The sequence below is a fragment of the Kryptolebias marmoratus genome, linkage group LG1 (assembly GCF_001649575.2).
Source record: "Kryptolebias marmoratus isolate JLee-2015 linkage group LG1, ASM164957v2, whole genome shotgun sequence".
In the NCBI taxonomy this organism is placed as follows: Eukaryota; Metazoa; Chordata; class Actinopteri; order Cyprinodontiformes; family Rivulidae; genus Kryptolebias; species Kryptolebias marmoratus.
In genome coordinates this window covers 20,339,534-20,367,319 of record NC_051430.1, presented here as the reverse complement: position 1 = coordinate 20,367,319, position 27,786 = coordinate 20,339,534, and the positions used below count along the sequence as shown (strand labels likewise).

The 27,786-nt window shown below is 39.1% G+C and overlaps 3 protein-coding genes across 5 annotated transcripts in view; 1 reads left to right on the top strand and 2 right to left on the bottom strand.

Annotated features, from left to right (window-relative positions):
• Positions 1–319: 319 nt before the first annotated feature.
• Positions 320–7,538, bottom strand: golm1 (golgi membrane protein 1). Of its 3 annotated transcripts, none has more exons than XM_017413871.1 (11): positions 7,365–7,538; positions 6,341–6,481; positions 4,709–4,888; positions 4,504–4,558; positions 4,292–4,394; positions 4,018–4,141; positions 3,682–3,841; positions 3,331–3,555; positions 2,880–3,038; positions 2,621–2,719; positions 320–2,430 (listed from the first exon to the last, which is right to left on the bottom strand). In XM_017413871.1, exons 2-10 carry the CDS (start codon positions 6,467–6,469, stop codon positions 2,622–2,624), a joined length of 1,233 nt encoding a protein of 410 aa, XP_017269360.1. In that variant the 5' UTR covers positions 6,470–6,481; positions 7,365–7,538; the 3' UTR covers positions 320–2,430; position 2,621. The 3 variants fall into 3 exon arrangements, with proteins under 3 accessions (XP_017269360.1, XP_017269357.1, XP_017269359.1); XM_017413868.1 differs by having other exon boundaries at positions 2,880–3,041; positions 7,365–7,537; XM_017413870.2 differs by having other exon boundaries at positions 2,880–3,041; positions 3,682–3,838; positions 7,365–7,536.
• A 284-nt stretch (positions 7,539–7,822) lies between these two features.
• On the bottom strand, positions 7,823–15,180 carry LOC108234582 (G-protein coupled receptor-associated protein LMBRD2B). Its single transcript, XM_017413867.3, has 18 exons — positions 15,076–15,180; positions 14,176–14,398; positions 13,981–14,090; positions 13,533–13,631; positions 13,221–13,388; positions 12,886–13,096; positions 12,665–12,739; positions 12,435–12,539; positions 12,163–12,343; positions 11,797–11,978; positions 11,543–11,676; positions 11,169–11,274; positions 10,862–10,959; positions 10,232–10,335; positions 9,511–9,557; positions 9,306–9,414; positions 9,084–9,168; positions 7,823–8,998 (listed from the first exon to the last, which is right to left on the bottom strand). Exons 2-18 carry the CDS (start codon positions 14,347–14,349, stop codon positions 8,935–8,937), a joined length of 2,052 nt encoding a protein of 683 aa, XP_017269356.1. The 5' UTR covers positions 14,350–14,398; positions 15,076–15,180; the 3' UTR covers positions 7,823–8,934.
• Positions 15,181–23,158: 7,978 nt separating this feature from the next.
• slc1a3a (solute carrier family 1 member 3a) overlaps positions 23,159–27,786 on the top strand; it is an 11,547-nt gene continuing 6,919 nt past the window's right edge. Inside the window, exons 1-3 of the mRNA XM_017413979.3 lie at positions 23,159–23,310; positions 23,688–24,008; positions 24,613–24,750. Coding sequence (XP_017269468.1) covers positions 23,825–24,008; positions 24,613–24,750 — 322 coding nt within the window. The 5' untranslated portion in view covers positions 23,159–23,310; positions 23,688–23,824. The remainder of the gene's footprint in view (positions 23,311–23,687; positions 24,009–24,612; positions 24,751–27,786) is intronic.

Genomic DNA, 27,786 nt, shown 5'->3' with positions numbered 1-27,786 from the left:
AACCACAAACACTATCCAACTGAACGTGTTCTTACTTCCCTCTGGGTTAAATTTATGTCCTGATCGAGGAATAAGGTTCTCATGAAGCCCCAAAGAAACGTCTTACAATCATTCCTCCTAAAAAGAGGACCCTTTATTTTATTTGCAATTCCATAAAATCTTATCAAACCACCTTTTAACGCATGGATATGATTTAAACTAGTTTCAGAAACATGTTTTGTGTCGCTGTTACTCCGACTGTAGGGTGGGTTTAGTGTGCGTGTGAATTTGCTTTGGCTTATTTTTATCATATATAATAAATTAAGTTTACAAACAGCCATTAAATCCAAATACTTTATTCTCTCATGTCAAAAAAGGCCGATTTAAATCTGTCAAAATGGTAAAATTAGATACAGCAAATTAAACCACTAAAAAGTCAATAAAATTAATAAAAGTCAGAAAACATTTTCTCTCTCGTACTTAAAAATAAGAGGACTTTTTACACAAACGGAGACAAAGCATACTGGCAACACAAACAGGAGGTTGTCTGGGCTGTACCTCGTCAGAAAACAACAATACATGAAATGATGAATGCAAAAACATTTAAATAAAAAACTAAAAAACATGTGTAGAGACAGACGACCGAGTCTCTGTTCGTCAGGAGAGCCACAGAAGAGCCGACTTTCAAATCCAAACTAACAAAATCTTTCCTTTGCCGTCTTAGTCGGAAAAAAATCGTATTACAAACTTTGCAACTTAAATATTAAGTCTTCAGCAGGACTCGTTTTTCAGTACCTGACGTTACTTTAAATGAACCTGTGCAGGTTCAGATGTAGAAAATAAAACATTAAATATAAAACTTTTTCATGACAAACGAACAGTAAGAAAGCATCTTTTTTTCCAACATTTCTATCTTTTAGCACAAAACTTTTACTACAATGAAACAACCATAATCTGAAGCAGAAACAGGGAAGGCTTTCAGATAAGCAAATAAAAAGGCGTTACGGAGATAACTTCCCATTACAAGATTATGAAATCGTAGACTGCACTACTGATGATCAAAACTGTTATGAAAATTAAACGGCGAGCCTCTTGCAGATGTTCGGTCTAATTTCCCACATCGACACAACAAAAAGCAGAGAATCACGAAGGTAAAAAAACACATCTGTCCTGTATAAAACACAAGGCAACAAATCGTCCCAGTCCCACACATTGACTTTTTTGTTAATTCTGTTCACTACACTCGGCTCTTATTTGCACGTCCCCAAACAGTTTCCAGTTCAGTGTGGCTTTACGGTGAAATACACTGAATTAATCAAGCACTACAGCTGAAATGTTGACATCTACTGGCCCGAAGAAGCCACAAAACACAATGACGCTCACGCTTTCCAGAAATGTCCATTGTTACCTTTCGGGGAATTCTCAGAAATTGATCTTTTTTTGTTTTTTTCTTCCCTTGCTACATTCAGTCAGTTTACCTCAGCAGAGCAGAGACATCCCTCTATATTCACGCTCCACTGAGCCAGGAGCCTTTAACGTTGGAAAAATTAAAAAAACTGGTTAAGCACAACAGATAATGTGTGCAGCTGCAACTCATCAGATCTACAGATTAGGCATTTCCAGCTATTCCTTTTTTTATTATAGTTTAAAACTATTTTCTTGCTTTTTTTTTGTCGTATTTAAAAAAAAAGGTAGAAAGCTGCAAATATTCCACCTTGTGACACTTTGAAGAAAAGTCTTGCTGTCAGTAAAATACGGGAACATTTCAACAATCGTGTGTTGAGGAGAACTAGTCATGATGCAGCAATGACGAAAAGGACTTTAAAATTACACATCAAATGATTTTTTTCCCCATTATGTCCATTAATTCAACCTGACTGTTTTTTCAGCTATTTTTCCAACCCTAAAATGTAACAAGAAATACAGCATGTGTCATTTCCTGCAGTCATTCAGTCAAATGATAAACCTCATTGGAGAGAAACCTGAGCCTCAGCGCCTCGGAGCCCCCTGCTGGCAGAGTTCTGCCACAGCAATCGCTCAGACCTTTTCAACTCGTCTCAGTATTTCACGGCCTTGTAACCCGACCAGGGTCTGCACATAACTCAGCTCACAGCTGGTATCGAGTCAACATAACACGCGTCAACACATCGTCAAATTCTTCTAATTTTGATGATGTTGACGTGTTTGTTTTTTGGAGCCAAATGGTGCCGAGGTTGAATTTTATTTATTTAATTTTTTGTCATGTTTGCCATCCTCTAAGAGAACTGAACAATTGGTGACAAAGTAAGAAAATGACAGGGTTTCCGGTAAGAACATGGGGGGGGGGGGGGACAAAAAGAACCACTCAGAGTTCTTCTGTTAGAAAATCTCATATAAAACCGTTTTGTTTTCTTGCTGTGTGGTGCAGCTTTTCTTCTCTCTGATGTGCAGCTTCACTCGTCAACTCAGTCTCTAAGAAATAAAACAAAAGATGGAACTCCTGTTAGTAAAACGCTCCGACTGCTCGACAGGAAACACTGCTGCAGAGTTGAGGATGGTTTACTGATGCTGGGTTAGAATTATTGGGTAATAATGACCTGAAAGAAAAGACGAGCAGCCGAATCCCCGTCAGAAAATCGTAAATCAGTGTTTCAATGTATACCTTAGATTTGAGCAAGTGCAGCTTGTTTGTCCGCTTCAAACTCCCCTTCATTTTCATCATCCCCATTGTAGTCAGCCAGCTCCTCCTCCATGTCTTTGTCTAGCAGACATTAAAACATAAAAAACAAACACAAGTCTCACATTTAATCCCAAACAAGCCAGCAAACCCTTCAACTCATCTGAACTTAATCCAGATAAATCTAAAGGCAGATATAATGCACAGAATCCATCAGCCTCGCTCTAGAAATCACCACACATACCTAGATTTTCATCTTGACTACCCCTCTGTTGTTTTTCCAGATCCACGCCGCCTACCACCTGCTCGTCTCCATCGTACTCCTCCGGTTCGAGTTTCTGGCCGACGGGCATCTCATCTGGCTTCCCTTGATCAATCAACATACCCTCCATGCCAGGGTCAGCTTCTGGAAGAACAAGCTGCCGTTTACTCGCAATAAAGTCCAACACTATCGCCACCGCAGTCTAATTACTCAATAAAGACTATCTAGTAGGATAATCTAGTAACTTTGTGCACACCAAACAAAGAAACTCTCTCCATATTGTTTCAAACATCACTGAAATGTAGTTTCAGCTCCGTCAGCAGATCAGTCCTGGCATACAACTGATTTCTAGTTATTATCTAGAGAAAGCAAATTACAATGAAACTGGACTTTTCTGATTGTGCTGCACGGATGAAGACAAAATGTCATTCACCTTCTGTTTGAGCTCCTTCTTCGTGAGCATCCATCACCTCCATGTCTCTGCCCTCGGTCAGATTGTTCTTCAGCTCGTTGTTGGTCTTCGTCTCCGTCTCGTCTGTTCTGACGTCTTCCTCTCCTGGCTGCAGTCTGCTCTGCTTCACTGCAGCAGCCAAAGGAACGGACTGGATCACTGCTTTAGACAGATCCTTTGTCGGCGACTGTTCGAAAACTTCAGAATCTGAAAAAAACAAATGAAGCAGACTTGAGGACAAAAGCCATATGTCACCAGAAGTGCATATGGTTAGGTTAAATCCTTCTGTTAAATGACATGAGAACCAAAACGCCTTCTGTTTTTTACTCCTACCGTGGTCAACGATGATATCATTAGTGAGTGAATCAAGGGTTTTATCTCCTTTAGGCTGAGGGCTGCCTAGCGTGTGGTTCGCCACAGTTATTTGATCTCCATTGGGCAGAGCTTTGACTGTTGGGTCTTCTTCATCTGCTTCCTTTCCTGTGTTTTTCTGCTGAGGGGGAAGTGACACCAGGAAACAACAGATCAGTTCAGAACTAAGAGCTGAAATCACAGAAAGCAACCATCATCATTCTGGACTTAAGAGTGCAGAGCCGATAAATGAATGGACCGCCATGATCCCACACATGTGGAAAGATTTTACTGTCAGACAACCAACAACCATCTAACCTGTGTGGGGACACCAAAAGACGGGCCGAGTTTCTCCATTTTCTTCTCAACTTCCAGTTTAGCAGCGGCCACCGTCTCGTCACACAGCTCCTTCTGGGACTGGATCCTGGACTCGCACTGGGTCCTGCAAAAGGAGCACAGAGAAACAAATTTATTTGAACCCAAACAGAAGCAAGAAACAAAACCAATAATGAACTGGACCGAGGTCATTTACAGTGGCAGAAGCTTGTGTTAATCGGAGCTAATTTAAATGTGCAAATAAATAAAACCTTACATCTCATAAGTTAATTTCTTGTTGAGGCTGTTTATGTTGTTTTGGCAACTCTGCAGCTCCTTCTGAAGCTTTCCCAAGTCATTATTCAGCTGATTCACATGACCTGCAACACAGACGAGCACATTTCAGGAACAAAAGCGCTTCCTTCCGCAGCACAGTTCTGCTGGCTGCGGGGACAATTCAGCTTTTGAGAAGCAGAGGTTAAATTTAACCTTTGAGTTCTTGGATTGTTTTGGTGCTTGAGGAAATGTTCTGCTGCTGTTTGGCCTATAAAAAAAAAAAAAAAAAAAACAGAACTAGAATTAATTTTAACAATTCCATTTTATATTAAAATATGTTTCATTCGACCCATTTTAGACACAACTGTTTAAGCTCCAATGTTATCCTGTTAGCAGTCATTTAGTTTTTAGTGCTCACCTTGTCCTGGCTGCAGGTGAGCTGGACTCCATCCATTTGTCTCTTGTAAAAGTTTTCGATCTGCTGCTTCTCTTTCTGGATCTCATCCTTCTGTTTCTGGACCTCCTGGAACTCGCTCTTCTTCACCTCCCGCTCCGCCGCCCCGCGTCGCACTTGGCCCTCCAGCTCATACAGCTTGGTCTGTGAGACACGCACACGATGATAAAGGGATTCAAATTAAAACAAGTTGTGCAACACCTTCATGCTATCCGTTTGCACTCATTTCTTATTTTGACATAAGAGGACACAGCTGATTACAACCGATTTATGATATACTTTTACACGTTATCAGTCCTTTGGTTCTGGGAAATAAGATTTATAGATGGGTCTTCTGATGTATCCTCCTCAGGAGGTAACAGAATGTATCGTGTAGAGTATGTGTGTTTATTCTGATGTTAAGTCACGCTGCCCTCCAGGTGATATGGCCTTCCAGCTCAGATGAGGCTGATGGTCTTGTTTTCTTTTTGCTGACTTCCTTTGTTTAAAAGGCATTGTCTCAAACCTCAGGTTAGACCTATTCTGCTGCTCAGAGCCATCTCATTTCTGGGATTTTCTGCTCAACATTTCTTTAGGCTTTTCTCGTCTCCCTTATCATTTCTGCCACAACAGCCTCAAGTCTATCATGACACCATTCAGACAGCATGCAACATAAAATACACATAAAAACAGAAGAATAAAACCCTAAACTGTGTTGTGAAAGATAAAAAGACAACAAACTGATAAAAACAATAATTTGCATTTAAAAAGGAAACAGAATCAAGCATATTGTCAGTGATAAAGGCGGAGTTGTTCTTTCGGCTGCTCCCTTCAGCAGGAGTCGCCACAGTGAGCGACCTCACACTAAAGATTTGGCAATCCTTTTACACCGAACACCCCTTCTGACGCAACCTGGACTCGAACCCACAGCCTCAGGGTTAAAACACCGGGGCGATGACCAACGAGTTACCACAGCCCAGTGCCAAAGACAGAGCAATGTTTGTAATTCTGGCATCTGTTCAGCTAAAGGCAGACACTTTCAGATTACAGCAGCAGATTTGTCTACCTAACATTATGCTGCAGCTTTGTTTTATGAGCGTTTCATGTTTACTGTTTGCATCGGAGTAATTTTCCCTGCACATACTGAACTAAACTGAAAAGAAGAACATTAATTGCTTCCTAATGACACTCAGAGGCCCTTCCGGTTTGTAAGAGTATGTCTTTGTTCAGCTTCCTTCTGTAATACAGGAACTAGAACATAATGCAATCCAGCTATCTGACTAAAAATCAGATGTCATTGAAGCTCCATGAAGACATGCACATTAGTGAGCAAAACCAAAGTCCACATAACGACTTATCATGAGATAAGTGAGAACGCTTATCTAGCTCAAGTACTGGCATTGCAAGTCAGCATCAACAAAGCAATTATAAGAATTTGTTAATTTATCATATAGCAGATAAACGGTAAACAGCAGGTTTTGGTAGACGCTGGAAGCAACCGGCTATCAGTGCAAGAAACACAAGTTAATTCTCATTTCAAAGACCCTGGATTTTCTTGCAGCATTATTCCCGACACCTCAAAATGCAAAAAACCCAGAGAGGTGTAGGTCAGCCTACCTGTAGCTCCAGGTTGCGGGAGCTGGACACCCAGTAATTAAAGCCCAGAACTAAGATACAGGCAATCAGAGCTGCAATCATCAGAGGCGGGGATCTTCCTCCTCGGCGGCCGTTCCCTAGCCCACCCATAGCTACCTAAAACTGGACACACACAGAAACCACAGGCAAAGTTAGCAAATTTACAATTAGTTTGTTTATATATCAAAGGTTTAAATGAGTAGTTGTGTCTCTAGATGACAGTAAACAGATCCTGTAGTGTCTAAATGAATGTGGGACATATAAAAAGCTCACTGTCAGGCCTGAAAGTAGTACAGCTACTTCTATGTGTCTCATGTTGCATCAGATTTGCTTCCTTAATGTCAGCAAAAAATAAAAAATAAATAAATAAAAGAGGACAAGATATTCTATGTGACCACACAGACACCACAACACATCTGGTAGTTTATCTGAAATAGTTGTAAATATTTCTGCAACTTCTTTGTCACTGTTACAACAAAGGAAAGTTGACTGCAGGGAGCATGAATGATATGACATTAAAGTATAATGATTGAATAAAACACTTATTGTGCTGAGGTTTGGTAATGGGTGTAGAAGATAAACAATATGCATAACTTTACTTTAGCAGGCTACTTCTTAAGTTTCTTTCCAGGTGCAAATAAATAAATGAAACAACAGTTTTAAAACTAAGGTTAGGTGAAAACGTTTATGACTTTAAGGTCATAAATACAGGCGGATAGCTAATGGTTAGCCTTAAATAAAAGAAAATGTTTTAATGTGACACCGTTCAGTAAATCCAGGAGTAACACTGTGCTATTCCATCTTAAATATAAAGTTTGGAAATCCTTAAAAACGTTAATTATTAAACGACTGACAGCCTGACCAAGATAAATCAACATAACTGTAAATTTTCCCGACTGAACCACCCTAGTAGCATCTCTGTTACTGCAAAGCTAACGCTAACACAGCTAGCAACGGACCTGGTTCCTGGTTGACATTTAAAATAGCAGCCAAAACATTAGCTTACCCGATGAGAACGAGACAAAAAATGAATCGACTGTGTGGTCAGGTGTATGGAAAAACAAGTGAAATGTAAAAAAAGGCCGTATTTCTCACAAAATAAACAACCCGACTGCAAGCTAGCTAGTTTCCATTGCAGCCATACAACCAGACTAGTCGCTGAGGAGTAGTGGGTTAACGCGATTTCTTTACCGACTCACGTAACGTCGAGCTGAGTAGGCGGAGTCTGTCAACATCACACATAAGATGCTACGCTCAGACTCAGAGTCATGCGCCGGCATATAAAAAAGGACCACACTTGAGTGTCTTGGACAAACTGGCGACGCATTTGCGTGGTGTACGAAAATTAACATTTGGCCTGAATGTCACTTCACACATAAAAAGTACAAGCTCCGTTTTTATTCTTGATTCATACAACATATATAAATTTGATATAGAGTCAATGTAACAATAAAGAAACGATGGTAGTGCACTTTGTTTTTAATTGTCCAATTTATAATTTATGAACTACAAATTGCGGAATAGTGTATTTTACAGAAGCAAGGGAAAGCAGCACGGCTAACAGCACTTGAACTGGAATTTTAATGCCCTAAAATCAATTTTAACAAAATAAAAATAAGTGGCTAATCCTTCTTTTATATTGATCTAGCTGCTATTTGGCATTCTTGTATTGTAAACAGTGTCAATGTTCGTAGCAGTATAGCAGTTTTCAGTCAATCTATAAATACTACAAAAAATAATCTATATATTTTTATATTTATTCAATACAGAGAGCTAAATGACACCTGAACATATACACAAATATGAAAAGTGAGAAAATCTTTTACGTTTCAGCTGATTCTTTTAATAAGAGGTTTGTATCTTTTATGTGATTATTTCTGTGATTTATAAAGTACAATAAATATGTTTTTGGAAGTAAAATGAATACAGCTTCACATCTGACATGATTTAGTATTAAACAGGGGATGCAGTAAATGGATTAAATAATTGTATATGTTATAAAACACATCATCATGAAGAAAACAATAATTTATGATATTCCATTTAGAAAAATTTAGCACACATAGTCTAAAAATAAAAATCCTCAACATAAAACAAGTTAAGGGTTTTAAAACTGTCTTGAATGTATTGAACCAGCCTCAAAAGGCTTTTGATTTTTAAAACAAGTATAAACAGCACTTTAAAAAGATGCTAATAAATGTATATACTGTCTACAGTGCAATCTTTCAATCTTTTCATTAAAAAAAAACCTGTAAGCAAAACAGTTTGAAGCTATCTTAAAAAAAATCAAAATAAAATCAGCAAATCAGAAGCCACAAAATGATTACTGCTTTAGAACTGTAATCTAATAACAGTAACCAGTTATTTAAAAACCTTTTAACAGTAATGTTTTCACTTTCCTCTAATGCAAGAAGTAGACGTGTATCAAATATATGAAATGGTTTTGGTTTGTGCTTCCCTGATTGATAATTTATTGCTGTCAAACTTTCTTAAGAAAATAAAAAATCTTAATAATTTATCTTTTTTGAATAGTCATTGGCCTTTGGTTTTGTTTTTTTCCCCACATTCTCAGTCTATCAAACATCATCAAAGATGCCTTTTAGGGAGGAGGATAGAGACAGGTAACGTCCACCATTGGATCTGTGGAGTCAAACACAGAGACACAAAGTCAAAAACTGGGAAAGACTGCTGAGTATTTTAGTTGTGTGTTTAATGAAGATCACACCTTCTGTTCGATAAACCTTCATCACTGAAGTTGTCCTGCAGTAAATCTGAGTGCTGTTCTTCTTCACTTCCATCTTCTCTGGTCACTGTAATCACAGAGACGATTATAGACAAACAAAAAAAAAAAACCCTGTGAGTTCAGAGACTTCCCAATGAAAGCTAATGCCGAACACACTTAAACACTTTGTGTAAATGTGGCAGTATTTTAAAAAAATATTCAAACCGTTTGTGTTGCTCTCGGGCACAGAGTTGTTCTGATCATCCTTCAGCTCAGTATAACCAGCTTTGGTCCGTCCCAAGGCGGCCTGGACTGCATACCGCTCCCTCCAGGCCTGACGAGGGGAAACAAAAATATCACACACACACTTCACAGACACAAGGAAAAAATGAGCCAAAACACTGAGTTTGTCCCGAAAGAAACTTCTAACCCATCTTCGATTTTCTCCGTCCTCTGCTCTCTGTCTTTTTCTTCTTTCTACAAAAGAGCAGATTGACCAGCACACAGTTAAAAGTATCTAAGTACAAACACATTAACATTAAAACACATTTCATCACTGTATGACATTCCACTTTCAACTCCTGCCTTTTTAATGGTCCCCTTTAGGCTGATAAGTCTGCTGATCGGTCAAAAACATTCGAGTCAAACTAGGCCCTAAGCAGACATGTTATAAATGCATTTCACATAAATGTAGACAAATAAACAGGAAAAACACTTGAACCACAAATAAATACTTGGTGGTAGATTTCAGTTTAACCTCTGAAATTTGCATTCCTTTAGTACATGTAATATAAGCTTAATAAGACACTGAAAGAGGAAAATAAATTGAATAAAGTTTTTTTTATTATTATCATTGTATAGTGAGGCACAAGATATAAAGACTAAGATGGTGAATGATCTTGCAGTATAGAGATTATTAATTAACTAAAAACTTGCCTTTGCTTTTTTAAAATTAATTTTAGTAAATTCTTAATGGTATTCCAAATCTATTACAAATAAGAAAATAAAAATATTCAGTCAAGTTTACAATATTTCTGCCAATTTTCATGCTGAGGTCAATCAAATATAGCTCCTCTGAGAAAGAAATGTGAAAAAATACGAGCTCCTAATTTTGTGGAAACAGCGAGTTAATTAACTTCGACTAAACTTACCTCTTCTGATGAGTTCTTTCCCTTCGTTCACCAGGTCGGAGGTCAAGTCGTCATCGGTAATGTACTGATGGAAGCCCAGGAGGTTCAAACAGCGCGAGCCCAGACTACACGTTCACGCAGAGACACATAATTTACAAACTACTGCAAAAAGAAAATTTACAGTTCTAATGTGCAGTGAAAAGGAAATTTCAACCAATGTAAGAAATTCTGTCAGCACCACAAAGGTGTGCATTTCTAGCTGGAAAAAAGCACATAATTAAGCGTTTTCTCACTTAATTATGTAAAAACAAATAAAACAACGTGGTATTTTCTGCTTATTTCTCATTAATATTATACAATACTTTAAGTATGACAGCCCTGATAAGTCAGGGTTTCAAAACTGAACTCAGATGTTGCTTTTTAGAAGCTTTAAACTAGATAATGATGATGGTACATATTTTATAACAATTAAACATTCCACAAATTCTATCATGGTCATCGTTTCGTCATGTTTTTGTCAGACATGATGTACACACCTATACTGATACAGCTCGTACTAAAAAAAAATCATAGGTTAATAGAGACAGAGCTACAGCTGAATTTAGTCTTTGCAGTAAATACTGTTTTAATTGTCAATGACTGTCAGTTTACTTGTAAAACGTGGCAATGCAGAGCAGCAGCACCAGCATGGGGTAGTAGATGTAGAACCCATCAGATATGAGGGGCAGCAGACGCATGGAGCCCATAATCTGACAAGAGAACGACACCAGAAACTCTATAAGCATGATTGGGTTTAACACAAAGAAACAGATTTTTACAAAATATTCTTTAAAGGAGTCCTCTGGTGTGATTCTTTGAGCATGTTTCTTTGTATTGAAACCCTGGCACAACAATTTCCTGTAGGATCAATAAAGTTCTTATCTTATCTTAGTATGTACTGTCGTGTGTGTGAACCCACAGAGGTGTATGTTGTTTGGATTCTGTCTCGGTGTGAGAAGGCAGAGTCCATATGGATCAGGCCAAGGAAGTTGAGACACAAAGGAGGAGTCAGACGACAAAACAGCCTGAGTGAAAAAAATAAAGAAAAGGAACGCAACGTGAGGAAACCGATACCAAATCTGCTTGCTCTTCTGATTTTTTATTTACCGTAAGATTACGTTTATATAAACCTCACAAACCCAATAGGATGTAAAACTTAAAATAATCACTTTGCACAAAATAATTCTCAAACTAAAACTAATGTTTTAAATGATTAAAGTGGCACTGCATTTTCAATCAATGTTCTCATTTCATCATGTGAAATCTTTCCTGCTGTCTGCGTGACGGACGTACATGCCGCTGAACTGCAGGCTGTAAGCGTCGGTCTGGTGATGTGGCACCAGGTGATAGTAGTTAAAGAATCGTATCCTGAACACTGTGGAGTACACGCACACACACATGAAGAGGATGCCAATAAAGCACACCATCTAGTGGAGAAAAAAACAAAAAACAAAAAGAAGGTGGGAAAAAAAAAGACAGGTGGCAAAATGATTACTGTGCAAGGGATTGTTTATAGATGGAAATATTATTTAAAAATATATACTTACCTCAATACAAATGTAATTGTGATGCTGCTCAGCTTTCTGAACAAAGACGGCGAACAGCGAGAGGGCAGGATGTGTGCTGAAGAAGGTGCATTCGGACCAGACGACTGCAGCAGAGAGGAGAGCCAGAAGCACCGACAGCAGCCTGCAGAACGCCTGTCGGAGCACACACTCCCAGTACCACTCTGAGCGGGACACACACACAAACACACACACCGGTGAAACATTAAAGCTGGATTCATAATCATTTTCATCCAAACTATACTACATAGGGTGCAACTTGTGAGGTTTCATACATCTTTTTTAAAGTATTAACCTTTTTTTTACAAAAACTAAAAGACAGGAAGTCTTCCAGTGGACTGAACTCACCTACAGTCGGGGTGTAGATGAACCTCCTGATCCAGTCGCGGTGGGCCAAAGGGAAGCTGTGGGTGAAGATTCGGACTGGGCTGCTCCGGCTTTTTGCTACGTCTTCTAGATGAAAGGCCTGATCTAACAGGATGGACCACTGAACCTGAGTCTGACTGTGTCTCTGCACTGCAGAGATGACCTAAAACAAACACAAACACATGTGTTCCTTACATGACCACAAGTGTTTATGTTTCTTTAAAAAAAAAAAAACTTGTGAAACAAATCATTACTTTTTTATGAAGTTTAATTAAACCATTTTTAGTGGGAAGTGAAACGTATTCACGACGAGAGCTTTCCACGTTTCTCCCCATCTCTTCCTGGTACTTGATGGGACACTGAAACAAGACGGCATTCAAATGAGGAGCTGTACCATGCACTGTGAGATGGAGATGGAAAGTAAAGGTAAAAAAAAAAAATACTAGTATGTTCTGGTAACAAATGTCTTTTGTGTATTTCTCACCTTCGTCAAAATGGTGTCTACATGTTTCCTGAAAATATGGTTGAACCTGACTGACTCGTGGACTTCTGCAACTTCCTAATAAAGGGAGACATTTTGGTTTAAAACAAAAAACTAAAAAGCCAAAATGTGGGTAATGCAATCATTTGTACACGCATTCCCTGTTTTATGCGTTTTATGGCAGGTATTTTCTGCAGAATACGAAGCCGTTTGGAAGCTCCCACCTCCATAACATCTGCGAGGTTCTCCTCCGCCGTTGCCTTCTCAGTAGCCAGTTTTGCGATTTTAAAGTAGGCCTTGGCCAGCAAGAAATCATGGGAAGACGAGAGCCAATAAGAACGCGGGATCTCCACCAGGCCGTACCCGAGCAACAGCACCAAAAGGAACAGCCCCCAGGTATTGGCAGCTGCGATACCGATGGTCTGGATCTCTGGCCTGTGTGAGTTTTAAAAAGGTAATCAACACACTGGCACAATTACAGCTCAGAAAACACAACTACATGCACAGCAGGTAACGATTTGTTCTGTATTTTTTTTAGGATTTTGATATTTTTGCATACCATCTGAGTTTCCACTTTGGGTGAGCAGCCACGTAGATCAGCAGGGAGATGAAGATGAGGAGGTAGGTGCCGTAATAAATGGCATTTTCAATGAGGGCAGTTTTGATCTTTCCAACCCTGGAGAAAGCTCCCGACTGCGCGTACGACTGCATGAACGGCAACAGCAGCCTGAACGTTCACACACAGAGGAGAGAGGAGTCAACGCAGCGCAACGCAACTTTCTTTTTCGCTAAAAGTTTGACATATCGCGGCTAAAGTAAAAGCTTGTAGGTCAAGGTGCGTTCATGAGCCGGTGGCGTGTAAGGTCCTGACCATGTGAGAAACTGGGAAGTCCAGTAAACCACTCTCCAAAACACCGGCAGGACACCGTCTGGAACATAACTCCAGGGCTTTTCACACGCCTTTGTTACACTGTGGACACACATACACAAAAAGCTCGCAGCAGCTTTAAATCCTTGATTTATCATTTGTACAGTGTTATGCAATCACAGTAATAAATGCAGTTTGTTCTCACGTCATATGACTTGTACCATCACAACTTTAAACACAGCTAAGCAAGAACACACTCTTTAAATGAAAGCCATATCTTTCACAGCTTTGCTTTGAATGCTGTAATTTGGAGCCATAAAAATTTGATTATGGCCCATTATGCCAAATAACAATTGAGTAAGCATCATTTTAGATGGAACTGGAGAAGAAGTTGAACATATAAGAAGAAGGCAACCTTTAAATTATAACTAATACACGCATTCTTATTTACCTCAGTGGTGAGTGAGATGACGAATTGGTTCCGGGCTGATTAAACTGTCCATTTTGAGAAAAAGAAGTCGTGTGGTTTGAGCTGTCATGAATGCACTGGTTGTAAACGGTCTAAGGAAAGAGCAAAGTTAACACCATCGGAGAAACACACTCAGTGAAACGTCACGACAATAATAAGGAGCTTGATATCACATACTGTGCTGACATCAAGGGGCAGGATGAAGACAATGAGGAAGCAGAGGTACCAGGACAGAAGCGTCCCCAACAGGACCATCCGCTGCTGCTTCAGCAAATCCCCATAGCGTTGGAGGAGGTACAGGGCCAGGAAGAAAACAACCACCACCACCACGGACAACGCAGCAGCGCTCATGGCGGGAAGCGATCAGATCTGATGTCAGGAGGTCATGACGGCAACCACCCTGGAAGAGAAAAACACAGAGGAGCTCATTATAGCAGGATTAAGATGAGCAGGACATAAAACAGCCTGACCTGATCACTCAGGTCGAGAATAATCAAAACCACAGAAAAGTAATTGAAAGAATGAATGGATTTATCATTTGATAATATAATGAATAAATGATAAATGCACACAGACCATGCAAAGAAAGTACTTAATACTATATATACACATGAATCAAATACAAATACCACAACATAACTGCTGGCTATGGTTGACTTGGTGTAAGTCAGTCATCATCAAAAAGCCTTGTGAGATAAGCACATGGAATATAGTATAAGACATAACAAACACGTGTTTTTATTGTATTTGTAAGGTAAACAAAAGGCTTAAATTAGCTAAAATACAAGGATATGCACTGGAACTAGATTTATGTCAGACACAGAAGTCTATATTATTGTTATTGCTGCTGGTGGTGTCGTCTATGTGTTCAGAAGTTCTGCTTTTTTTCAGAACACTTTCATTTTTACTATCGAATCCAACTCCGGAAGTCTACTAGCATAACAGGTACGGTGCTGGTAGACTGTTTACTCTCTGTGTTGAGCTGAGGTTTGACTTTTAAAAACAAAACTAGTCTCGAACATTAAGAATATCTAAGGACATTTTGAATTTAATAAGTGGAAGGAAACTATATCTTACCTTTGACGACTTATCTCGCAGGCTGAAGCTGGTTAACAGCTGCACTCTCCGATTTTACAGTAACTTTTAGTTCTGAGGTACGCTACGCAACCGTTACAACTTTACGTAACCATTACGTAGCAAACGTTCGCAGCACGTATTCCTGCTAGCAGGCAGAGGAATTGTGGGTATTGTAGGCGGCCTTCTGTACGAAGCAGGATTGATACTTGCCGAATTGCAGCCTTTACAAACTTGATTTATCTTTAAAGTTATTTCTGTTTAGTTTATAAGAACTGATAGGGTTAAAGGGAACACCTCATATGAGTGGGAACCTATTAGGCAGCCAAATAAAATCAAGTAAAAAAGAGACTGAAGTTTCACCAAAAGTAATAAAAAGATAAATAAAAGTCTCTCTGAAATGGATGCAGTCCTGAAGCCTATGTTGCAAATTTTGTCTAGGTCAAAATAATAAATAAACAGATGGAAATTCTGAGGAGACAGAGCACAAATGAACTGCAATTTGAGATTTGAGGGGGAAAAAAGCAGCAGACCTCACAAGTTGTTAAATGAGACGTGAAAAAAAGTCAATAAATGCTTTTTTTCTGTTTTGTTCTTTTGGGCGAGCAGATAAAATGAGAGTGACTTTTTATAGCACAATATGATATTATACGATAAAATGACCCTCAGACTTGGTGGTGCAACCTTTATGCAGATATGTCATGAAGCTTTATTGCAGCAAAATATGTCACAAAATACTGTTTCCTTTCTGCTGCAGTCGCACACACACACACACACACACGCAGACATTGAATTCATAGTTAGATGCAAATTCATTCTTGGAAAAAAGATTGTGTTTTTAGGTACTTGTCATTACTGATCAGATTTTCAAAATAAATCACTTGATATTCATCTCATCAGTATTCTGTCCTTGAAGTTCCAGTTCCAGTACCTTGACTTTGTCAAGTTAACATACAATACATTTAATTAAAACATTACTTTACCGTGTAAAAGTGTATGTCAATACAAAATGTTACCATGAAAAAACAAACTAATTTCCACAATAAATCCTTAAAGATATCTATAGGCATTCATATGATCATTTTGTTTTGGAGAGTTTATAGTCAAAATGCTTTTGAGCCAGCATAGTTTAAAAGGGCAGAAAAGTAAGAACCAAGGGTAAACAAACATCTTCAGTGCATTTCAGTTGTGAAGGAAAAGCCACAAATATGGGTCGTCAGCATACAGTGGGCCCAGAATGTTAAAGCACACTGCAGGGTGCTCCAGCAAAAACTCCATATGAGTGCACAGATCCAGGTACAGATGCTCGACCAGGTTTAGACAAAGAGTCCAGTCATCAGCTGCTCTGGGTAGACCCAGAACATCCATCCAAACTGACCCAAAAATGTCCAGAAATTCTGGCCAGTCCTCCAGAAAGTTGTCCATTAGCTCCATGTCCTCCATGAAGCTGTTTAAGTTTAACGCCTATGTCCACATAAATTCTGCTCAGGAGGAATGATCTATAGCTGCTGTCTTATTTTGCTCTTTTGGCTTTAATGTCTCCAACACATCAATCTTCTGTGTTTCTCTGCTGATTTGCTCCTGTCTTCTTGCAGCTTTGCGAGGCTGATTGGCCTGATTCGAACAGTCACAGCCCAGATAAAACCCATTGACAGGTGCTTAGTGAAGCCATCTGTCACATGCAGTCTCACCGTATCCACTCTCCTTAAATAGATTAAAGAAATTAGGTGCATGACCACTCAAGTCCACAGGATATGTCCTTGTGCTCTTATTGTTTTTATTAATGAACTCGTCTGAAAGAGATCAGTTCTCTACTTTGTGAATCATCCAAATTCACCCTGTTCTATGTTTACTCTCTACTTGCATAGAAACACATACTAGGTTATGAATAATGACATTTTTGTTATCAAGAAGTCAGTGAGGTAAATTGTAAAAACACGTGATTGTAAATGCAATCTTTTTTTTTTTCATTAAAGTTTTTGCCAGCAGGGGGGGATAGTGATTTTGTTTTTAACCTAAATTTTTCACAGTTGATCAAAAAACAGTCATGACATTAGTGATCATTTTAACTTGTATATTGAAAACAGCAAATAACTACGGACAAAACTGCACGTGTTTTTGAGTCAAAGGAAGTTACTGATTTACATAAAATATCATATAAATGGTTCTGATTATATTGCAACAAACGTATTAAGCTAAAAGGCTGTTTGGATTTATTAAAAATAAGCTTTGATCATTTCAGATGTTGGCCATCTTTTCGTCGTGCGGCTGTCTTCTCCTGTTTGTACTATTGTTGCTTGAATCTGTTGTGGAGCTGGGCTTTATCAGCCAGTTATTTATGATAAAAAAAGAAGGCTATCATGTTAAAATCTTTCAGAAACCTCAAACACATCTTCAACAAAAACCTGGTCAGGTTTCTGGTCCCTCCCCTTGGCACCACCGGGTTCAGGTCGTTTGGAGAAACAAAAAGCTTGAACACAAGCCTGATGCTTCCTAAATGAAATGTGGTGAAAATGTACCCCTGTTCCTTTCACAGGGTGACTTATGTACACTTCGTTCTGTGCAAGAGTCCACAGTGCTTCGCTGTACAGCAAATAAACAATGTTGTTACGTTGTTTTTTATGTTTTCTGGTTGGAATCTGTCATATTATTGCCACTCTTATGAGGAAATCCTTTACCAAAAACCATTAAGCTATAGAGGAGAGTGCACCTGTTGTGGACACCCACTATCTTACTGACATGAACAGCTGTGCACTTGTCACACAAACTTTATTTTTGGTGGACACTTGTTTCTCCTTGTGATGACTGATAGCAGCCATTACATTTTTCTCATATTTATCACATGACAGGGGCAGCTCAGGTTGATTACCTAATTTCCATGATGTTAAAAAACAATATTCCCGTTACATTTCACTATTTTATCACAAGTGATCACTAAACAAGCTAAGCTTTTTTTAAATGATTTATTTAGAATTGCAAAGCTAATGTCACAGAACATACCATATCAATAGTAGAGTTGTGATTCTCATCCAGCCCTCATCATGTTCATTACTTTATTACATATCCTATATTTAAGCCTAAACTTTTTTCATTTAACATTTCAGTTATTAAAGAGGCTGGCATCTTTTTCCTTTTTGCAGGGTCTTATTGGTAGCATGAAATGGAAATGCTGCCTCATTTACAGGCAGATGAAGTTTGTTTTCTGTTTCTGAGTCAGAGCTGTACATCTTTCACTAAATGCACAGATTTCCTTTGGTTGTTTTGTTGTTGACTGACTTTCCCCTTGTATTCCTCCTTAAGCATCCCCTTTCCTGCCCCTCCACGCACTCGTCACCATCATTCCTACGCTGCCTCTCCGTATCCAGACGATGAGCCACTGGGACCACGTCCAGCATGGCCTCATTCAGGCCAGTGAGAAGCTGTGTGTGAACGACTTTGTCTCCCATCGTGCTCATAAAGCAGCTATGAGGGCGCTGAGACCTCTGGGTTTGAAGTCTGTAACATTTGATCCATGGGAAACCGCTGAGCACAATGATGCTGGGGAACAATGTGGCCCCAGTTCTGTGCGTCCCCAGGGGGCCACTGCAGACTGCAGATCTTATGACCTGTCCTGGATACATCTCCCCGTTGGGAGTAGACCACTCCCTTCTGAAACTACGGGCTTGGTACAGTGAGGTAGAGTTATACTCACTTAACTGATGCTGGGACTGTGGGCATCGCATGTGTTTGTGCTTGCTTACAAGTGTGTATATGAGTGTGTGTTCGTTACTTTAGGTTTTATATTGTCAGCAACTTTATGGTTAATGACATAATTTCTCCCTGAAACCACTAAACCATGTTTTTTTTTTAAAAAAAACACTGTATGTATGTATGTAATTTGATTTAAAGTCATAAACTATGACTATTTTCTCCTTTGGGCTAAATACAAACATTTTTTATTAGTTTTGTGATTGTTTAACTCTTATTTTTTTATCAGTGCGTATAACAACATAAACAAATGAACAGTGAATCAACATATTGTTATTTCAGGACTTAACATAAAACCGTTTTGTTCCACATTCCACATGTAATCTGTTTAACTTAAGTGAGACCAGACTTCTAATTCTTTAAAGCTCTGCAGTCATTTACAGAGCAGAGTGGTTCACAACAGGATTGGTTAGGGGAACAAAATGATGAGGTAAATGTAAAAAAAATTAACAAATCAAGTTGTGTTTTTTTTTTTTGTGACACATCATTCATAATCTCTGTGGTCTAAGACTTCCCTTTGTAGAACGTGTCCTAGTTCTTGAAATAAACAAGTTTTAACCAAAGAAGCTTCACTGAAGAGCAAAAAAAAAAAAAAAACAGAGTTGTAATAGATGAAGCTCATTACCTTTGGATACATGTTGTTTCCCGGTGTTTTACTTCCTTGCCTGAAGATAAGATAAACTACTGAATTAGACTAAGCTAAACTGAGCAAGACTAAGCTAACTTAAATAAATGAAGATAGACTGGTGACTATTTTTATTTCTTTTTAGTTGTGTTATAATGAAATGTATATACTTCATCCATCCATACATTAATTTTCTGCACGTCTTTAACCCTGTTCTGGGTTGTAGGGAGCTGGTGCCTAAAAGAAGTAGTGTACACCCTGAACATAGGGACAGATGACCACATTAACACTTGAGGTCAATTTAAAATAATTAAATTCATCTAACATACAATACAACATGATATAATATACTTTATTTTCTTTTTAAGAGATGTTATTAGTAGTCTGTGTTGTCCCAATAGCTGTTTTAACAAAAAAAAAAACCAACAACAATCTACTAATAAACCACCAAGGCAGTTACACAATACAAATATAATCCATCAGTAAGACACAATACACAGTTACCATTTCAAACATTTATGCAAATATATCTTTAAAAATTAAGCAAAAAAAAAAGCACTCATGGTTTTTGGCTTGTGGGAGGAAACAAGAGTACCCAGAGGAAAAAAAAATATTTGCACAAGAAGAACATGCAGTCCTCACAGAATGGCCCCAGCTGAGATTTGAAGCCAGGATTGTCTTGCTGTGAGGTAGCAGCACCAACCAAAGTTCCTACATAATACAGTGTACCAGATAGTACACAAACAACTTTCAAGAATGATGCCAGGGTATTACCTCTGGACCTGGTCTGCATTTAGCTGAAATACAAAAACCTTTAAAAGAACAACAACAAAATATCTGGCTTGTAAGCAAGAACACTGAACAGGCAATAATGAATGAACTGTACAAAAAGCCACACATATCTGTATTCCTTTCACAAACATTAACATGAGTATGAAGTGGTAACAAGGAGCTGGTGAAGGTTACATGTTGTGATAAACTACTGAACATACAGTCATGTATGTTGATGAAATATGACAGCAGACTCTTTCAGAAAGAACTGTAGGAGCACCATTGCCTTACTTTACTGGTGTGTCTCTCAGTCCAAACAAATGTCATAACAGCAGTGATAAAGTGGGATCGTCAGCGCTGACAAGATAACCACAGACAATAGATTGTGTGCATCATGTGACCCAAGTGTTGAAAGAGGCTGTTTAGTGTGTCTGAGAACCATCAATGTTAGAGAAAGATAATTTAATGTTGGTTTCCCCTGGCATTTAAAGACATTATTACTTTTTGGTATAAACTAATAAAGAAGCCTTAGACAAAAAAATAGTCTCATCAGGGTATTTGCTTTTATATTGCTTCTACGTTAGGATTTCAGACAGTAGAGATCTGGTCCGATCTACCTCGTGTTTAGGCTTTAACGGCTGTCTGACTTACTGTTTGCTAACATCAGCATACCTTTAGATCAGGAATGCCCTTGAGGGTCTGATTTGTAAACGGCAACTCAAATTCCAAGTTCCACGTCTCTTTCATGGGGCCGGATAAAGACTTAAAGCAAATCTTCAGCGGTTGGGTTCTGCTGAAGGTTTTTGAACAAGTAGTATCTTGCCTGATGTGGAAAGCTCTCTGACAACCTTGGTTTGGAGAAACAGATTTGATTCTGTCCAGACTGACAAGCTGACGGCTAGTCCGACGGGGTCCACGAACAAAGTGGTTTGCTGCCACCATAAAAAAGTTCCAGTTTCAACAATTCCATAGCAGCTCATATGAATGCTATTTTATTAACCTTTGCTATGCCTCCTATTCCTCCATTCCCTCATTATTCCGGCCAAAATTCCTTCAGGAAGTGCAACAGCTAGCTGTCGCTGCCACTAGTTTTCTCTTTCAAATAACCACATAATTCTTTGCAAACAAAACCCCACTTTAAACTATCTGAACTATCTCTTTAACTAAATTCCATACCTTTCCCAAGCGTACCTCACCTATGGTGCTCAGTTTGGTCATTCTTGGAAAAAAAACTCCAAATGCCCCAAAGAGCTAATGTTCCGTTATAAGCTAATGCATTTAGGATCGCGTGAAGAATACAGAACTATTCCTTATCTAAATAAGATGGTTGTAAGCATCGCTCGATTTTCAAATATAAATATACGTGAGGCCACAAGCCTCAGTATAAGTGCTGCCAATGAAATGAACAACAATGTTGTTGAACTCTTGGTGCCACCGTCTTTGCGTCGTGGTCTTTGTCTAAATTGCCACAGTCTGACTCAGTAAACCATAGCAGCTCAGTAGTCTTAGGTTTTTGGGGTGGTGTGATCAAAAACACATGTTCTCAGAGGACCTGCTTCCAAATTAACTTTATAAACAGACGTGCACATTTGCTGTGGTAATAATCCACCGACCCGATCAAAGTTTTTATCTGACCACAGAGAAACTAAAGGTTTGCAACAAACTTTGTACGTCATTCAGGAGATTGCATCATAATTTCAAACATCGCTGCTAAAGTTTGGAATTAGTTTGAAACACTCAAAACACACAATAACGTGCTGATCTTTATTTTTATTATTATTATTATTTTATATTTATGTAAACCATCTGGATGAGAATATTCAGCAAGAAGGAGAATCGTTCACTAATTTGAGTGAACTCTGCTCTACATTTTCACAAGTAGCTACTGTTGAATGTGTTTGAAACATTGCCAAAGTTGTCCTTGATTCATGAACACGGAAAGAGATGATAAAACAAACCCAGGGTCACGTCAGGCTCTAGACACGGTGTGCAGGTGAGTATCTGGGAGCTAAACTCTGAACTTTCTCACAGCATCTCTGCTGTAAATGAAATTCCCCTTGCTGTGACTGAGACAGCGTGTTCTCAGGTCTGCGTCTTTTAATTTCAGACTCATTCACAGACATTTCCTGTGAAAGTCATTGCACGTGCCAAACTGTGACTTGCTGAATTTTGCTCCCAAAACAAATTCCAGGTCATTACGTCCCAACAGCTGTGGCTCCTGTGGCAAAGTCGAGCAGCTGTGCAGCTAAAAATCGTCACAACTCCACAGTCAGCTTCTTAAAACAGAAAAAAGAAAAAAAAAGTTATGTGTCATGAAATGCAATGAATGTTGCTTTCATAGCAGAATTTTAGATCCAGTTGCATCACTTTCACTAGGCAAATATTGACCTTCTCAGTTTAGTTTAACCAACTAAAATTCTCCACAGTATTTTTTTTTTGTAGAAGAAAAGACAAGTGGACTTTGCTTGGTGCAGATGTGTTGAAATGCAGAAAAAGAAGGCAACCTGTGTCTGATGTTGTTATGTTTGCTGGAGATGTGCCAACATAAAACGCATGAACCAATCCTCTTTCCTTTTTCTAATAGATGGGGCTTGTTTTTCTGTGCTGACTGTTTGTCGACAGGATCCTCTGGTCAGGCTCAGCGTATGAAGCATGAAAAAAAAAAAACATTTCAAAGGATGGATAAGAGGGACAAAAGAAAACAACAAGGTCCTTTTTCTTTTCGCTGCTTGAAAAGCTTATTATTCTTCAAGTTCCCCTCAGTCTGAAAAGCAGCCCCTCCTCTACCTTATTTCACTTTTTTGGCCCCCGCCTTTACTCCCCCACAAACCTACACTGAATGACTTTTTTTTTTTTTTTTTACCACGGGAGCCGCCTCTCATCTCTTACTGGTTCTTTGGTTCCCTCCTTTCTTTTCTCCTCCCCTATTTCTCTTTTTTCTTTTCTCGCCTCTTCATTGCTGGCTGATAGCACCAGCCAGCTCAGAACCAAAGAGCCCCCCTCTTCCCCTCTCACACCGATCGAGCTTTAAGCCTGAACCTTCCCCTGAAAAACCGAGACATCACTCCAGAAGACGTTATTGCTCAATCCTCAAGGTACAGCAGAAACTTCTGTCTTAACATTTTGCTGTTTGGCGTGCTTGGAAATGCATCGAACCACTTGATGAGAAGCCAAGTTTGCTTGTGAGACCTGATCTGTCAGCCTGAATGTGAGCTCAAAAGTGTACACGTGTATTTCAGTGTACATAAGCGGAAGTTTCTGATGCTTCTGCAAGTGAAACACGTGTGATCTGCACTCAGGATGCCCCTATTCCTTATATAAATTCTGAAATATCTTGTGTGTCAGCTTTGTCTTCAATTACTGAATTTAACTCCAACTTTTATTTTGTAACAGGGCGATTGCCTTTTTTTTCAGAATGAGTATTTTCACTTATGTAACAATATTTATTCCATGATGTCCTTCTTTCATGCAGGCAGCTCAAAACCCTTCATCCGAACAGGAGGTGTGACAGAGGGGACTAACAGGACAGTCACCAGCACTCTGTTTTCGTCACAGTCCAGAGGAGCTCCAGTTTCCCCAATAGCTCATCTGAAGGATCCAGCCTCAGCTATGACACAAAGCAACGGGGAAAACCCTCAGAGGAACCAGAGTGGTCTTCACCAGATCCGAGCTGGCATCCAGAACCGATCCCTGCAAGCCAAGAAGAGAGTGGAGAACATCACGAAGGACGACATGAAGCGGTTCTTCTTCAAAAACGCTTTTGTCATTCTAACCGTGGCCGCTGTTATTACAGGTCAGTAATGTTTTGTGATGGAAATGTTTTCGCTGTTTGGTTTACGCTCTCCGTGTTTTCTGTGTCACCCAAAAATTCATTATTTTGACATGAGCAGCAGCTTTACGACAGGATGGAAGAAGGAAACAACTTGAAACAAAGCCAGCCGATGGGCGATCAGGGGGAGCTCTGATGGCCTTAGCAGACTGGTGTTTACTCATCCATGTGCCTGACCTATGACCTGTCCCCTTTAACCTCTGCATTCTACCTTCAGGAAGTGGGCCAGACCCACCCAAAGCATGCACATATGTGCCCAGCTAAAAATACTCCATGTCATGGTGGATTTCTTTGACTGATTGTCACATTTAGGATATTTCCCAGGACAGGCTGCAGGGTCAGCCACCTTAGCGTGTCTGTAAGTGTTAGACTGAGAGGACAGACTTCAAGGACAAGAAAAAAAATAGCTTCATAGTTAAAACAAGCCTAAAGCATCAGTGGGGGTCATGTCAAAAGTTTAGCAATAGGTACTTATATCCCATTTTTTCTGTTTTTATCAGCACTGGTTGACCTCTCCTGAACTTGATCAGTGTTATTAAAAGCTACTTTGCTTCCACATCTGATGCAGGTATAATCCTCGGTTTCGCCCTGCGTCCCTATAAAATGTCCTACCGTGAAGTGAAGTACTTCTCCTTCCCTGGAGAGCTGCTGATGAGAATGCTCCAGATGCTGGTGCTGCCGCTGCTCGTCTCCAGTCTCATCACAGGTATGAACGCCCGATGCGATCAGGACACCAAAAGAAACAAGTGCACAGACAAAAACACCCCACTTTCACATTCTTTTAACACATTTAACCATATTTTTGGGCCAGGTTTAAAAACATAAGCGTGACTCATAAGTGCAAGCTTGTTACTGATGATTCAATATCTGGGTCTGCAGACACATCATAATGTTGATAATCATTTGCGACAAATTTGTCCACGAATAAACCTCTTACATTACCTTTCCCATGAGTTTTAACATCATTACAGTAAATGAAGTGTTGTCATTGTGTTCATCTAGTTCAAAAGCAAAATTTCCTCAGATATCTGAAATCTGCTTTGACCCTGCTTTGTAACGGACAGCTTAGGACACAAAGCTGCACTTCATTCCTTCAGCTATTATCACTTACACAGCTGCCTGTGTGACTCCTCAGCATGGCTCCAGCTCACCTCTCATTCTGAAGTCCTTGTGGAAATAAAAACAAGCCAAACAAAAAGCCTCGCAAGCTCTGCCTCAGTGTCTTCTATCGCCGTCTAAGGCTCTTTTTACGTTTGGTTTGTGGATCAATGTCTGGCACGAAGCCTGTATTTTCTTTGTAAAGGAAAAACACTGACTAAGTTGTTTGGTGGTCCGTGGCTCCACCGACCAACATGTGCCTCATGAGCTGTTTGCTGAGTCGATGCTGTTTGTTGCTTTCAGGCCCGCTGGTGGACGGGTTTAGGGTGATCTCATGAGCAAGATGTTGACTCGCAGCTCTGCTCTGAATCACATGCCTGACCTCTGTAATAATGATCTTGATCTGGAAACAACACCACCAAAACAACGTGAGCCCTATTGTGTCTTACTTGAAGCAGTTCAGAATTTGTACCTTTTTTTGTTTTAGTTCCTCTCTGTCCCTTTTTTAGGCACATAGAAGATGTTTCTCATGACACTGCTCATCTGCGACCTGATGCTTTGTTTCATAAGCCCGACTGGCGAGTCTTGCACAGGAAGACCAAATGTCCAGTGACTGACAGGGAACGAGGCCGGTCTCTTAAGGGGACAAATAAGACACATTGTTTGACAATGGTCTGCTTTGTGCTGCAGTCGGGAATAACATCAGCTTTCTCTGACATCATGTCACATGACCACAGCTTCAGCATGAGGAATCAAGAAGAGTTAGAACGACTATTTCAGCACTGATTCCAGCTGGATTCAGAGAACCTGCACTGTGTTGTTAAACACCAAATAATATGATGTCCTTTGGTTGGGAAATAACATGGCACTGGATGAACAGCTTCAGCAAGAAAAACTGATCGATCACGATAAATAAATCTTCCAGTAAAAAGATGTTTCAGTCAGGATTTTTTTTTTTTTACCAAAATCTGTGTCTATCTCAAATTAAATTAGAAAAAATATTATTATTAAAGGCTCTCCACGACCCGGAATGAAAAAGCAGGTAAAGAAAATGGATGGATTATTATAATTAATAACAGATATTTACAGACATTTTCTAAAATGCACATGTAGGATTTTCTGTCATTTAGACTCCTAATTGCAGGTGAACTCAAAGTCAAAATTCTGCGATTTTTATTCTGTATAACAAGCTGTTCTGTCTAGTCTGTTGTGAAACCCAAAACACTGAAATGTAATTTGGAAATCCTTATCAACATTACATACTATTTATATTTTGATGTTCATTAATGTAATTTTCTATAATCCTAAATGAATTTAAAAAAAAAAATAAACTAAGCATGTCTCAGTATAGAATTTGCATTTATTAGACCAAATCAAACTATTCAGTTAGGATTTAGAAATCTTCCTGGAAAATGTGCACAGACATACAGTTTATAATAATAATAAATTATATCACAACACGTACTGAAGTACAACAAGACAGCATCTAAAAGCAAACAGGAAATTCAAGAATTTGTCGCTGAAATTTAAACTACAATTACTGAAAATTGTGTGCACTCACGTTGGAAAAAAAAAGTTGTTGTTTATAATGATTTAGTTTTTTTGTTTTTGTTACAACTGTATCTTATTTCTTCATATACAATTTTTTTTGCTGAAAACCACAAGGTTGTGCAAGGGTAATAAAAGCCACTTTTCTTTTGATCTGGACAAAAAAAAAAAGCCTAAAAGCATTTTGGTAATTTGTTTATCTTCACTCTGATTAGATTCATTAAAAACAACCAGCAGCTTTAATGTAGCTCAAAGCAGACTTTTTACATACAGAACTCTGGAAATCAGAGAATACGAGCATTAGAGATTCTGCAAAGACGTGGCAAAATAACATGATTCTGAGTTTGAAAAACTCTTCTGTATGAAACATGTTGTCCCATGTGAGTACTTGCTTCTTAGCTGGTCTAAAAGTGAATTTAGAATCAGGGGCCCTGTGAGGTTTGTGAGGCCCCGGAAGGTAAAACACGAAGGAAGGTAGCAGAGGGTGAGCTTTACCATGACTGAAGTAAAAAACCATGAATAAAAGCTTATAGGAAAGTGGATTTAAATGTTTCACTGATTAAATTAGAAACAGAAAAGCCTATGATCGGTTACACAATTGTCTAACCTTCAATATGTGCTTGCATGTAAACACATTTTGTCTTCAGACTTTACATTGTGACAATCCAAAACAGAGCTTTAACAGAGTCAACGTGTTGGACAGAAGCAATGAACGAGGGCAGCAAAAACGAGGAAAAGTAGGATGACTAAAGAGAAGAAAATGAGCTTGTAGGGTTCCGACTTTTACAATAGTTTCTTACATCATCAGTGGATGTCAAATGGCTTCTCACAGTCGCCATGTCCTGTGTTTCACCCCCGGTTCCCCAAAGTCGGGCAACTTTTGTGTTTGAGGCACGTCCCCGTAAATTACAAAGAAAGTCATTCTACTTGTGCTCCTTCAATCTCGGTTCTTTTGAAAAAGATTGAATTGGTAAAGCAGCGTCTGTTGTTGCTCTGACAACAGGCTGGAGATCATTGTGCGTACATGTAGGACTAACTAAGTCAACAGGTTTTCCCAGGGCTGTCAGACGGGGGGGTGGTAGGAAGAAAGCAAGAG